The sequence below is a fragment of the Physeter macrocephalus genome, chromosome 14 (genome assembly GCF_002837175.3).
Source record: "Physeter macrocephalus isolate SW-GA chromosome 14, ASM283717v5, whole genome shotgun sequence".
In the NCBI taxonomy this organism is placed as follows: Eukaryota; Metazoa; Chordata; class Mammalia; order Artiodactyla; family Physeteridae; genus Physeter; species Physeter macrocephalus.
In genome coordinates, this window is record NC_041227.1 from 77,543,570 (window position 1) to 77,559,020 (window position 15,451).

Below are 15,451 nucleotides of genomic sequence, written 5' to 3' on the forward strand. Positions count from 1 at the left end.
GGGTTCGTGCCCCGGTCCGGGAAGATCCCACATGCCGCAGAGCGGCTGGGCCCGTGAGCCATGGCCGCTGAGCCTGCGCGTCCGGAGCCCGTGCTCCCCAACGGGAGAGGCCACAACAGTGAGAGGCCCGCATACCGCAAAAAAAAAAAAAAAAAAAAACATGAAAATCTCACTGTCTTTAGCTACGTATTAATATTTGTGCTAGCATCTTAAGCTAGATTTATACAGTAAAAACAGCTCATCATTGTTTTATGGCTTCTAGGGATTGCTTTTCACCTCAGAATGTATTTGGGGGTGGGGGAATATGAAACATGGCTGCCCCCTCTACTTGAGTGTAGGGAATTTCACGTGTGTTTCTGGTGGCTTGCAGGATGGCCAGTTGATTGAGTGCCGCTGCTGCTACGGGGAATTTCCATTTGAGGAACTGACGCAGTGTGCAGATGCTCACTTGTTCTGCAAAGAGTGTCTCATCAGATATGCCCAAGAGGCAGTCTTTGGATCTGGAAAGGTAAGAACTGTACAGTGTGTCCATACATAGGAAATATTCACAGAGTTTGAGGACACCACATTCATAGACAAATGTAAATGCCTCATGGAAGTGCCTTTTCTGAGGTGACGTGGAACTCTGCTAAGACATGCTAATGTGTGTGATTCCTAGACAGCCTTTGATTTGTGTGATTATGTTGGTTTGAAGCACAGCAGATTTCTTTTCAGGGAATGGTTTAATTCTTCCATGCTCTCATGCCCAGCTCACTGGAACAGCAACTTCTTCAGTCATCTTCTGTTTGAAATTAAAATGAAGGATGAACTCAAAAAGAGAATCTTGCAGGCTGTTTGAACATATGAGGCTGCAAATTAGTGTTTTTTTAACAAAATTTTTAAAACGTTTTATATAGTTGTATTAAAATGAATAATATTTTCTTTTTAAAAAATTTATTTATTTATTTATTTATTTTGGCTGTGTTGGGTCTTCGTTTCTTTGCGAGGGCTTTCTCCAGTTTCAGTGAGCAGGGACCACTCATCATCGCGGTGCATGGGCCTCTCACTGTCGTGGCCTCCTGTTGCGGAGCACAGGCTCCAGACGTGCAGGCTCAGTAGTTGTGGCTCACAGACCCAGTTGCTCCGCGGCATGTGGGATCCTCCCAGACCAGGGCTCGAACCCATGTCCCCTGCATTGGCAGGCAGACTCAACCACTGCGCCACCAGGGAAGACCCATAAAATGAATAATATTTTATATAAGATTATATTTGTTTTGTCTTAATGAACACTTAAAAACCAAAATTGCTTTTCATAAATGCCCCACCAATAATCAAACCACTTGACATCAGTTATTCTAAAATCAGTTGTAATTTAGTCAAGGACTGAGTAGCAGGGGTTTTTTTGTTTTCTGTTTATAAATGTATTTATTTATTTTTGTCTGCGTTGGGTCTTCGTTGCTGCGGCGGGCTTTCTCTAGTTGCAGCAAGTGGGGGCTACTCTTCGTTGCAGTGCACGGGCTTCTCATTGTGGTGGCTTCTCTTGTTGCAGAGCACAGGCTCTAGGCATGCGGGCTTCAGTAGTTGTGGCACACGGGCTCAGTAGTTGTGGCTCGCGAGCTCTAGTGCGCTGGCTCAGTAGTTGTGGCGCACAGGCTTAGTTGTTCCGCGGCATGTGGGATCTTCCCAGACCAGGGCTCAAACCCATGTCCCCTGCAGTGGCAGGCGGATTCTTAACCACTGCACCACCAGGGAAGTCCCCTGAGTGGCAGTTATTGAGCAGAGTGGTTGTGATTAGCAGAATATAGGCATAGTTTAAAGATATTGTAAGTTCGGTTCCAGGCCACTGCAATAAAACAAATATCACAATAAAAAGAGTCACACAACTCTTTGATTTCCCAGTGCATAGAAAAGTTATGTTTACACTATACTGTAGCCTATTAAGTGTGCAATAGCATTTTGTCAATCCCCTCCCCTCCTACCACTCATCTCTGCCTTCCAAGAGGTTCGGAACTCCAGCTTTTCCATGGACTCTAGAGGGAATTAACTTGCTTATCATGAGTATCTGCTTTTCAGACACTGAGCTGTGACTTTCCTCCTCTAATCTGCTAAGCGATTTATCCTTCCTCATCTACTTCCCATCTTCGTATATTGTGGTTTAGGCTGATAGACGTACTCTAGTAGAATCAAAGATGGACTTGGTGTTTTTGTTTCATGGTTTTCTTGTTTTGAGTGTGGTTTCTCAGAGAAGAGGGGACAGAAGAGGGGACCTTTACCATCTCAGAGTCTGTGTTCCAAACCACGGTTTATTTGCTTCCCATTGAAAGATGCATTTAACCACTGAGGTTTTTTTGTGTTTCTGAAAACTTGGTTAATTTTTTTTTTTTCCCTTTGCCTCCTGACCGTATCATTCTAGTCAGAGCTCAGCTGCATGGAAGGCAGCTGCACATGTTCATTCCCAACCAGTGAACTGGAGAAGGTGCTTCCCCAGACCATCCTGTATAAATACTATGAGCGAAAAGCAGAAGAAGAAGTTGCTGCAGCCTACGCTGATGAGCTCGTCAGGTGAGTCCTCAGAGTCAGAGTGTCACCTGTCAACTCATTCCTTGTTAGGAAGACTTCCTGGGCCCTTTCATTGGTGATGAAAATTTCTGTAACAGAGCTCTGTCTCCAGGTTTTCTGGCATTTCTTGCTTTTAAAAAAGAATAATTGTATTCATAGAAAAATTTGCAGTTCGTATTTTTACCTACATTCCTTGGCATCTCTTAATCATCTGGCTTATAGGTACAGTCCTTGTGCGTTGGGTTAGAGGGAAGATGACGTGTGTAAGGAGTTCTCAGAAAGGTATGTTAAATATTGAGTGGTTTGCACTGAAGCAGGACCCAGAATGGCACATGCATTTCCTGGTGAGAGCCAGCACAAAGCAGAGCCTCAGTCCATGTTTTAATGAAAAGTTAAGGAGCGAAAGGAGGTGTGGCAGTCCAGCTGAAAACTCCATCTTAGTATGAATAATCACATGGAACAAATCAGGCTTTAATATTCTGAATAATATTCCTTCTGCTGTTTTGATTCTAGGTGCCCCTCCTGCAGCTTTCCTGCTCTGTTGGACAGTGATGTGAAGAGGTTCAGTTGTCCCAATCCTCGTTGCCGAAAGGTAGGGAGGCAAATATTTTTTCTAGATTCATATTTGAACTGTGGTATTATGGACTGCCTTTGTGGCACAGATATGTGCTGGTTATCTGCATGCTGACCCATGAGGAGGATTTGAGTGCTCTCCTTTTCATGAAAGCAAGTGAAGATTCGTTCTTTGTGAATGGCAGTTGACTTCGTTGCAGAGATGGGGGCCACTTACGGAATTTTAATCACATAGCTCTGGATCCCTGTTTTATGCCATCTTCCTAAAGGGCAGATACTGCAATGTAAAATGTGAAGGGTTCTGTGTTTATTCCACTGTGCCAGTATTTTTCTTGCTTGCTCTTTCATCACCTTCTTGTGCTCAAATACTTCTTTTCTGTGTGCGCACGTGAGTGTGCACACACTTCCTGCCACTTGCAAAGTCCAAGTGGTATTTCTTTGATTAAAGAATTGGGCGTCATGGTGGCAGATTAAAGAATTGGGCGTCGTGGTGGCATCTCTGTCACATGCGGTAGATGATTCACTCAGGTGTTCACATAAGGACTGAATGTGTCAGGTGAGACCAAAGCTGTCTAGTCGCCTTGCTGCTGAAAATCTTTCTTCCCTTTAGACTCCTATTCCATGAACTAAAAATGTCTTGAAATTTGTCAACCATTTATAAGCCACTTAAGAGTTTTTAAGGAATATAATATTGGCATCCACATAGACAAGTATGTTTTAAGCCATTTTCCTAAAATAGAATGATCAGAGTTGAATATTATAATATCTCCGCCTTTTGGGGAGTGAAGAAATGAAAGTAGATATTGGAAAAGGAAGAAGAAACTACACTGATAGACTAAAATATAACCTTACTCATTTTGTTTTCAACATTAACATTTCTGTGTAAAATCTGGATATTTTCTTACAATTGATGTATCCATTAGTAATTTGTCCCCACCCCAGGCTGTTGCTATAACAAATGTTTCAGTAGTCTCTGGAATCTTGGAACTAAGAAAGTAGACTCACTGACTGACTGTCCTGTGTGCTTCCAGTGTGTTCAGCTCTAGAATGCCTGGGAAGGCAGTGCCTGAACTAAGATACAGAGAGCAAGGGAGGTAGCCAAGGGAAGAAAAGGGTGGGAGTAAAGTGAAAGTGAAGATGTGGAATGTTGTAGATCCAAGGAGCAGTAGTATCCTGGACACTGACGGGTACTGTGAAGAGAAAGGCTTATGAGCTGGGAGGGGCCAGAGTCACGCAGGCCTTCAGCACCATTCTGAGGCAGGAGGATGGAGTGAAAAAGCAGGGGGATCTGTTTGGCTGTTGAGTAATCAAGGTGAGAGATGCACATCATTGTCACCCCCCTCTGGAGTCTCCAGGAATTGCTAGTTTGAGCTAGGAATTATATTTCCTGGTATGATTCCAAATTAGACCTTGCCAGTGAAAGTGCTCATATATGATTTGGAATGCCAGAGACAGTTACAGGAATGTATCAGGGTACTTACGAGTCTAAAACAGCATCCCGTGAGTATTTTGAGAATATCCAGCCTGGGATATCAGTAAAAGCCTCCTAGAGGCTCTTAAGATGCCAGGCAGAAAACCCAGATATTCTGCTTCCTCTCTGTGGGAGGAATATACTCGCCCTGCTGAACTTGGAGGGGGCCGTGTAGCTTCTTTTGGCCAATGAAATGTGAGTATGGGTGAGAGGTCACTTCCAAAAAAAGTGGTAAAATAAATGCTTAGGGGTGATGTCAGCAAGGTGGTGGAATAGGTAGCCCCAAATTCTCCTTCCCCCACAGAAACACTGATTCAACAATACATGGACCAGTTTCCTTTGTGAGAAATCTAGAAACCAGTTACGAGGCTCCTGCACTCCATACAGCGCAGTTAGCTGCATTGAGGCCTATGGGAAAATTAGTGGAGCTCACTCTCCAGAGCCCGTCCCCCAGCACACGTAGCACACATGGGAGGAAACACCTCACACGTAGCACACATGGGAGGAAACGCCTAACTCCTCGCTTCTCCTTGGGGAGGCAAAGAGCAGACTAGAACATACATCTAACATTCAGACTTCTCAGAGGGCTTACCCAAGGGGCTGGCTTATGTCTTTCCTGAATCTAAGCACCGACAGGAGGGAGCACCAGGTTTCAGATCATCAAGAACAAAGGCAGTGGTTTGGACTAGGATATGCTCACTCACCTTTGCCCCTTTCCTTGGCTTAGTGTAGAAAAAGCAGGAGAAAACCCCCAATTCCCAGCTTCTGGTTAGGGAGGGGAAGAGTTGGAGTGTGCGTCCAGTGTCCCAGCTTTTTGGGGTACTGCCCAAGGGGCTGGTTTCTGTCTCACTTAACTCACCACTGACAGGACTCTGCATACTCTAGATGCCTGGAAGCTTCTGAGGAAAAAAGAGCTGAGAGGCTTGCTGCTGCTACAAAGGACCCACAGTATAGTAGACAGAGGCCATTATGTCTCTGTGGCTTTTCCCTCGAGGAGAAGGGAAGAGTGGGACATATACCCAATGTTCTAGCTTTTGGGGGGAGGGGGGAGCTCTTCAAGAGACTGGTTTCTCTCTGGCCCAACTCAGAGCACTGATGAGACCCGCCATACTCTAGATGCCTGAGGTCTACTGAGAACAAAAAAGAACTGCATCTTACAGCCCCTCCAGAGAACCTGCAGTACTGTAGACGGACACCAGAGGGAGCAAGAGATTACAGGCTCCTAGAAGAAAAAAGCCAGCAAAACCTCTCTGAATTGGGAATTTACACACATAGGTCCAGAGAAGGTGCATCCACAGAAGAGGTTTGAGAGTCCTCCATAATTTATAGCCCGACTGATTGGTAAAGGTTTTTCCCTGTACAGGGCCAGTCTAAAGACTGGAAGAGATGGTTGTTTTTCAAATGTGTACATCCCGACAAAGTAACAAGGCACAAGAAGAACCATGATCTAACCAAAGGAACAAAATAAATATTCAGAAACTGTCCCTAAAGAAATGGAGGTATGTGAATTACTTGACAAAGAATCCAAATAATCATCATGAAGATGCTCGATTAGGATGGACCCAGACATTTTATAATCAAATGGTCAAAAGTCAGAGACAAAGAGAATCTTTTAAACAGCAAGGGAAAAGCAACTTGTCATGTACAGTGAGTCTCCCATAAGATTCTCAGAGGAGGGCTTCCCTGATGGCACAGTGGTTAAGAACCTGCCTGCCAACGCAGGGGACATGGGTTCGAGCCCTGATCCGGGATGTGCATATAAAAGAAGCCCCATTAGTAGTTTTGGGAAAAATGCCACAAGATTACTAAGTACTGGGCTTCCCTGGTTGCACAGTGGTTAAGAATCCACTTCCCAATGCAGAGGACACGGGTTCGAGCCCTGATCCGGGAAGATCCCACATGCTGCGAAGCAGCTAAGCCTGTGCGCCACAACTACTGAGGCTGCGCTCTAGAGCCTGCAAGCCACAACTACTGAAGCCCGCGTGCCTAGAGCCCGTGCTCCGTAACAAGAGAAGCCCACGTACTGCAACAAAGAGTAGCCCCCACTCGCCACGACTAGAGAAAACCTGTGCGCAGACCCAATGCAGCCAAAAATAAATAAATAAAATAAAATTATTTTATTTTATTTATTTATTTATTTATTTTTTGTGGTATGCAGGCCTCCCTCTGCTGTGGCCTCTCCCGTTGCGGAGCACAGGCTCCGGACGCGCAGGCCCAGCGGCCATGGCTCACGGGCCCAGCCGCTCCGCGGCACGTGGGATCCTCCCAGACCGGGGCGCGGACCCGGTTCCCCTGCATCGGCAGGCGGACGTGCAACCACTGCGCCACCAGGGAAGCCCCAATAAATTTATTTTAAAAAAAGATTCTCAGAGCATATCTCAGCAGAAACCTTACAGGACAGAAGAGAGTAAGATGATATATTCATAGTGCTAAAAAAGTAAAAGAAAAAACCCTGCCCATCAAGACTACTGTATCTGGCATAACTAAGTGAGGGAGGAATTAAACATTCCAGATAAACAAAAGCTTAGGGGGTTCACCACTAGACCTGCCCTACAAGAAATGCTAAAGGAAGTCATTTGAGTTGAAATGAAAGGATGCTAGATAGAAACACAAAAGCACATGAAAGTATAAAGCTCACTGGTAAAGGTGGATATGGAGACAAACAGAATACTGTAACGTGTGTATATAATCACTTTTAACTCTGGTATAGAACTTAAAAGACAAAAGTATGGAAAATATATAAAATATAATTTATGGATACACAGTATAAAAAGACATAATTTGTAACATCAGCAGCATGAAATGTAAGGGAGGTAAGAGAGTAGAGTTTTTGTATGTGATCACAGTTGTTATCAGCTGAAAATAGATTGTTACAAATATACACAAAAGAAAGAAAGGAATCAAAGCATGTCACTACGAGAAATTCAACGAAACACAAAGGAAGACAGCAAAAGAGGAAAAGAGACCAAAAAGCTACAAGATAGAGAACAACAAAATTACAGTAGCAAGTTCTTACCTGTCATTAATTACTTTAAATGTAAATGGATTAAAATTTCCAACCAGGGCTTCCCTAGTGGCACAGTGGTTGAGAGTCCGCCTGCCGATGCAGGGGACACGGGTTCGTGCCCCGGTCCGGGAAGATCCCACATGCCGCGGAGCAGCTAGGCCCGTGAGCCGTGGCCACTGAGCCTGCACGTCCAGAGCCTGTGCTCCGCAACAGGAGAGGCCACAACAGTGAGAGGCCCGCGTACCGCAAAAAAAAAAAAAAAAAAAAAAAATTTCCAACCAAAAGACACAGAGTGACTGAGTGGATTTTTTTTTTTAATTTATTTATTTTGGGCTGCATTGGGTCTTCGTTGCTGCGTGCTGGCTTACTCTAGTTGCGGCGAGCGGGGGCTGCTCTTCATTGTGGTGCGCTGGCTTCTCATTGTGATGGCTTCTCTTGTTGCAGAGCACGGACTCTAGGCGCACGGGCTTCAGTAGTTGTGGCACACGGGCTTAGTTGCTCCGTGGCTGTGGGATCTTCCCGGACCAGGGCTCAAACCTGTGTCGCCTGCACTGGCAGGCGGATTCCTAAGCACTGTGCCACCAGGGAAGCCCTGGATTTTTTTTTTTTTTTAAATCCAACTATATACTGTCTACAGAAGACTCACTTGAAATTTAATGGCGGACTTCCCTGGTAGTGCAGTGGTTGAGGGTCCTCCTGCCAATGCAGGTGACGTAGGTTCGATCCCTCGTCCGGGAAGACCCCACATGCCGCAGAGCAGCTGGGACTATGCGCCATGGCTGCTGAGCTTGCGCTCTGGAACCTGCAAGCCACGGCTGCTGGGGCCCACTCTCCTGGACCCCATGCTCCGCAGCGGAGAGGCCACCACGGTGAGAGGCACATGCACCGTGGTGGGGCTAGGCCCCCGCTTACGCAGCTGGGGAGGGCCCACCTGCGATCAAGGACCCAACACAGCCAAAAATTAATTAATTAATTTAATTGTATTTTTAAAAAGAAATTTAATGGCGCACATTGGAAACAAAAGGATGGAAAGAGATATTTCATGCAAATGATAACCAAAAGAGAGCCAGGGTGGCCATTCTTATGTCATACAAAATAGTCTGTAAGTCAGAACTGTCATAAGAGAGAAGGACATTATATAATGGTGAAAGGATCAATTAACCAGGAAGATATAACAGGGATAAATATATATGCATCCATCGTCAGAGCACCCAAACATATGAAACAAACATTGACGTATCTGAAGGGAGAAATAGGCAATTCAGTAATATTTGTAGATTTCACTACTCCATTTTCAATCCTAGATAGAACAAGCAGACAAAGAATCAGTAAGGAAACAAAGGACTTGAGCAACACTGTAAACCAAATGGACCTAACAGACATACAAAACATTCCACCCAACAGGAGCAGAATATACATTCCTCTCAAGTATACATTTTATAAGGCCAGCATCACCCTACTACCAATGCCAGACAGAGATACCACAGGAGAACTACAGGCCAATGTTCCCGACAAATGTAGATGCAAAACTCCTAAACAAAATACTAGCAAACCAAATTCAACAGCACATTAAAAGGTTTATACACCATGATCAAATGGGATTTATCCCTGGAGTGAAGGATGGTTCTACAAAAATCAGTCAGTGTGATAGACCACATTAACGGAAGGATAATTATATCATCTCAGTTGCAGAAAAATCATTTGACAAAATTCAACACTCTTTCATGATAAAAAACACTCAACAAACTAGGAGTAGAAGGAAATTACCTCAACATAATAAAGGCCATGTATGAAAAGCCTACAGCCATTGGTGAAAAACTAAAACGTCTCCACTAAGATCAGGAAAAAGGGAAGGATCACTTTTGCCACTTCTGTTCAACATTAGTACTGGAAGTCCTAGCTGGAGCAATAAGCGAGAAAAAGAAATAAAAGGCATTCAGATCGGAAAAGGGACTTCCCTGGTGGCGCAGTGGTTAAGAATCCTCCTGCCAGTGTAGGGATCATGGGTTCGATCCCTGGTCCGGGAAGATCCCACATTATCGCGGAGCAACTAAGCCCATGCGCCACAACTGCTGAGCCTGCGCTCTAGAGCCCGCGAGCCAGAACTACTGAAGCCCGCACTCCTAGAGCCCGTGCTCCGCAACAGAAGAAGCCACTGCAATGAGAAGCCCACGCACTGCAACGAAGAGTAGCCTCTGCTTGCTGCAACTAGAAAAAGCCCGTGCGCAACAATGAAGACCCAACGCAGCCAAAGATAAATAAATTAAATAATTTTTTTTAAAAAAACGTGTTAGGGCTTCCCTGGTGGCGCAGTGGTTGGGAGTCTGCCTGCCGATGCAGGAGACGTGGGTTCGTGCCCCGGTCCGGGAAGATCCCACATGCCACGGAGCGAGCGGCTGGGCACGTGAGCCATGGCCGCTGAGCGTGCGCGTCCGGAGCCTGTGCTCCGCAAAGGGAGAGGCCACAACAGTGAGAGGCCCGCATACCACAAAAAATAATAATAATAAAAATTAAAAAATAAAAAAACCTGTTAGAACTAACAAATTCATCAAGGTTGCAGGATACAAAATCAACATACAGAAATCAGTTGAGTTTTTATATGTTAACAACAAACAATCCAAAAAGCAAGTTAAGAAAACAGTTCCATTTATAATAGAATCAAAAAGAATAAAGTACTTAGGAATAAACTTAACCAAGGAGGGAAAGACTTATGCGCTAAAAACCGCAAAACACTGTTGAAGGAAAGTAAAGGAGATACAAGTAAGTGGAAAGACATCCATGTGCGTGGATTGGTTATTAAAATGTCATACTATCCAAAGCCATCTACAGATTCAGTACATTCACTATGAAAATCCCAGTGGCATTTTTTACAGAAACAGAAAAAACAATCCTAAAATTCATATGGAACCCCAGTAGCCCCAAAACAGTCTTGAGAAAGAAGAACAAAGCTGGAGGCCTCACACTTCCACACTTCAAAGCGTGTTACAAAGCCACAGTGATCCAAACAGTATGTTACTGGCATAAAGACAGGCATAGAGACCAGTGGAACAGGATAGAGAGCCCAGAAATAAATCCATGCATATATAGTCAAGGGTGCCAGGACTACACAATAGGATAGTCTCTTCAACAAATGTTGCTGGGAAAACTGGATAACCACATGTAAAAAAAAATGAAATTAGACATTATCTTATACCATGTACAAAAATCAACTCAAAATGGATTAAAGACTTAAACAAATGACCTGAAACTTAAAATTCCCAAAAGAAAACATAGGGGGAAAGTTTCCTAACATTAGTCTTGGCAGTAATTTCCTGAATCTGACACTGAAAGCACAGACAGCAAAAACAAAAATAGACAAATAGGAATGCATCAAACTAAAAAGCTTCTGGGCAGCAAAGGAAACAATCAACAGAGTGAAAAGGCAGCCTTTGGAATGGGAGAAAGTATTTGCAACCTGTTTATCTGATAAGGCATTAATATCCATAATATATAAGGAATTTCTACAACTCAGTAACAAACAACAACAACACAAAAAACAAATATGGTCAAAGGTTCTGACTAGGCATTTCTGTGAAGAAGACATACAAATGGCTAACAGGTATATGAAAAGGTGCTCTATATAACTAATCATCAGGGAAATGCAAATCAAAACCACAGTGAGGTATCACCTCATGTCTATTAGGGTGGCCACTATCAAAAAAAAAAAAGCAAAAAATAACAAGTGTCAGCAAGGATATGGAGAAATTGAAGCCATTACAGGATGTTGGTAGGAACGTAAAATGGTACAGCTGCTATTGAAAATGGTATGAAGTGTCCTCAAAAAATTAAAAATAGAACTACTATACAATCTAGCAATTCCACTTCTGGATTTTTATCCAAAGGAATTGAAGACAGGATCTTGAAGACATATTTGTGCTACCATGTTCATTGCATTATTATTTATAATCAAGATATGGAAACAGCCTAAATATCCAGTAGATAAAGAAAATATGGTCCATCCATATAATGGAATATTATTCAGTATTTAAAAAGAAGGAGATTCTACGACATGGATGAATTTTGAGGACATTATACTGAGTGAGATAAGCCAGTCACAAAAAGACCAACACAGTATGATTCCACTGACAAAGTGTATCTAAAGTAGTCAAAGTCATAGAAGCGGAAAGTAGAATTGTGGTTGCCAGGGGAGGGGAACTGGGGAGTTGCTGTGCAATGGGTATAGAATTTCAGTCACACAGGATGCAGAAGTCCTAGAGCTCTGCTGCACAGCAGTGTACACATAGGTAACAGTACTGAACTGTACACTTAAAATGCGTTAATAGGGTAGATTTCGTGTTATGTGTTTCTTACCACAATTTTAAAAAGAGAGAGAGCATATGGTTCACTGTCTCTTTTCCTTCTGCCAAGATAGACATGTAGAAATAAGTTTGTTTTGAGCTACTGAAATTTGAGTTTGTTCCAACAGCATAACCGAGCACATTCTGACTGGTACAGATCATGAGAACCACAACTGACAATAGGGGTGGAAAAAAGGAAAGATAGTAGGGAGATAGGATTAGAAAGAGATATTTGACTGTGGGGGTGGGGAGAAGCCCAGATGACTCACTTTTCTGGTTTGAGCCACTAAGTGGGTGATGATGCTATTCACACAAAATTGGAAATAGAATAGAAAAAGGTTCCAGGATAGAAGATCAACTGTGTTTTGCACATGTTGAGTTTTGAGGGTGGAGGTATTCGTATTCAGTAAGTGTTCTTTTCCCCAGTGCCTGGCACACATCAGGTGCTCGGTAATTATTTGGGATACGACTAGGGTCGGGAACATAGGAGAGATATGGGCTGCAGAAAGATTTTGGAGTCAGGAATAAGAAGCATTGAAAGGCGGGAGTCCTGGGGGAAGGCAGAGGGCAGAATGCAGGGAGCTCAGGGGTGCTGGGGTGAGGCCCTCTAGGAGTTAGGTCACAGGAGTTAGAGAATGCTGGCACCTAAGGATGCTGGCAGCATTTGCATTAGAGTCTCATCAAATTTATAGGTGAGTTTATAAGGAAAGTATTACCTTTAAAATGTTGAGTCCTGCTGTCAAAGTTCAAAATAAGTCTTTCCAGTGATTCACATTTTTTTATGTCCCTTAGTAGTGTTTTACAGTGAAGGGAATGCATCATAAAGTGTTAGCGATCACAGTGTGCTTCAGAACCTGACCCTTACTTGCGGACAGTAACATTCATGTTCTAGACTTGCTTTCTACCATTAGGGTAAGATCTGCAGTGTTTGGCCCACTGTGAGAAATAAAGGGAAAACTGTCTCATGGGACCTGAGGCAGTGACAGCCGGTTAACGGTTACTGAGAAGTTCCCAGCTGTCCTTTGAAACTTAAAAGTAAAACGTTTGATCCTTATTAGGCGCTATGGAAAGATTCGCCACAAGGTGGCACTAACACTCCATGAAGAAAGATTTTCTCTTGGGCATTTCAAAAGCATGTGTGTCAGCAAAACACTGTCCTGTAAGCAGAATTGACAGAATTCTTTTAGGTTTAGTACCAAAGCAAACCACTCTTTGCATTCAGAATTTAACATCAAAGAGTCATTGTTGTTAGGACATGTGCTTTTACCTTTTTCACTTGTACACATTCTCCTTATGACATTCTTTCTCTTCAGCTACATGGCTAAACCAATTGTTAATCCTTGAGGATACCTCATCTTCAAGAAATGAGCCACAAACTAATTTAGGCCCTTGTGAGACTAAGGGCTTCTGCTTCCTTATTGCAGTGTCACTGCCAGTAATCTAAACTCCAGTTAGATTTCCGGGAACTTGTTCCTCTGAGATGAGGCATTTATATTAATGCATTATCTGGAGACGGGCTTGAATGCCTGGAATCATTCCCCTGAAATCCCTGAAGAGTTAGTAAGACACTGTATCTTTGATGAAATGGGGGGAGAGTCTTTGTTACATTGATATGATGAAATGCCTTTATCAAGGCCCTCGGCGTCCTGTGTGCTCTCAGATAAAGGATTCATCAGTTTGTTTTCAATGTGCTGCTTTTAGGAGTGTATTGGATGGGTTTGGTGTGGGACTGCAGGGTGTTAGGTTAAAAAGAGATTTGAAAGTGATACTTCTGGAATATTTTTTAGGGTCCGAAGCTTCCCTGTTGGGTCTCTTTCTAACTGTCTAGAACCATAACTTTGCTCCATAAACTCAGAGATATGTAAGTAGAGCTTTCCCGAAAGGTAACCAGGACCACAAGGTGGAGCTTTAAGAACACTCACGAAGCAAGTGCTATTAGGGAAACCATAGGGTGGTAAGACTTTAATCAGAGTAACTGTGAAGAAGGCCTAGTTTGGTGTCTTTTAGTGGAGAATGTGGAGTGACTGTGTAACCACTCATCTTTTCCCAGTGTCACTTATATTTGTTTTTATGTATCTTTCCCACCTGCCAGCTTTCTTCTCTACTCATCTTTTTTCATGCTTCCCAGGCACCATCCTATCCTTGGTAGCATTCAGTGTTATTGACTCTGCAGCAGTAAAATATAACCAAAATTCACATCTGCAGTGAACCAGTTTGTTGCTAAAAACAGGCATCTGCAGCCGCCTAAAGTAGCTCAATGGCTGCGTGAAGAGAATGTAAATGAGCCTGGACCAGCTGTCAGTGCCAGGGCAGCTCCAGCTGTGGCAGTGGATGGTTGGCACTTATTAGCAGCACTATAATTTGAGGCCCAGCCAGTCAGCTGACTCGTGTGCTGAGCACAGGCCTTTACATTTATCTAGATATGAATGAAGCTTGAGCCTCTTGTTCTCATTATCAGGGAGGACCTTTATTCAGGAAGTAACGTTGAGAAGAACCAAATGTCTGGGTAACAAAAGGATTTTTAAGTCCCCAAATGAGGGCTCCTTTACTGGCGTGGAAGTCCATGCTGCATAATGCAAGTCCAGAAAAGAAGTGGGTTGGTGTGGGAATTCCTTCTCAGGCATTCAGCTGCCCCTGCTTCTCTCAAGGTGAGTCACTTCCTTCCCAGCCCGAGGGCTCTGGCTGAACAGCTTAAGACAGGCTGCAGTGGCGTGCAGGTGTGTCAGGAAGGGTGCCTTGCAGGGCCCTAGGCTCCTGTAGGTCCCCATAGCCACCCTATGAAGTGGACACTGAGGTAAAGTCGTGGAGCTGAGAACCCAAAGGGGGGCCTCCCTACCGCCCCCAAACAGTCCAGAGTGGATCCCAAAGGCCATCTCTGTGAGCCGTCCTCCCAACAAGCACTGAGTAGAGCTGGTACTGTAGCAGCGAGGTTTCAGGATTTAACTCTGTTTTTGTCTTAATATTTTTTTTCCACTTTTTAAAATTCTCCATAGTAAACAGTGTAGTGTAGTGAGTCTGTTCATCAGACTTCTCAATCAAGGCTTCTCAGTCCTTGAAAGATTTTGGTTGATAACTACACACACTTCCTTACTTGACATCTTAACACATCAAATATTGTGTTTGAGAAGCTAGGTCTTCCAGTTAGGGTTGTGTGTTTGTGGGTTTCCAAGAAGAATACAAGCAACGAAAGGCAGATATTGCTTACCTCTTCCCACTCTGCCTTCCCTAATAAAAGTCAAATAAATACCATCTCTGCTGTTGTTTGCAGTCGTTACTTAAAAGGGAGATAGATATCTACCCAAAATAGGGAAAGGTAAAAATATGCATGCATTAAACTGAAATGCCAGTATGAATAAAACATTTATTTTTGCTTCCCCTCAACTGTACAGAAATAGTTTTTATTTTTGTACAGGCATACCTCATTTTATTGTACTTCACAGATACTGCATCTTTTTTTTTTTTTTTAAACAAATGGAAGGTTTATGTCTACCCTGCATTGAGCAAGTCTGTTTTCCAACAGCATTT

General features: G+C 43.5%; 1 protein-coding gene across 4 annotated transcripts in view; it reads left to right on the forward strand.

Moving 5' to 3' along the window:
• Positions 1-15,451, forward strand: part of RNF216 (ring finger protein 216) — a 185,589-nt gene that overhangs the window by 80,552 nt on the left and 89,586 nt on the right. For all 4 annotated transcript variants that reach the window (XM_024118990.3, XM_024119000.3, XM_028499609.2 and 1 more), the window contains exons 11-13: positions 371-508; positions 2,393-2,541; positions 3,052-3,130. In XM_024118990.3, coding sequence (XP_023974758.1) covers positions 371-508; positions 2,393-2,541; positions 3,052-3,130 — 366 coding nt within the window. The remainder of the gene's footprint in view (positions 1-370; positions 509-2,392; positions 2,542-3,051; positions 3,131-15,451) is intronic.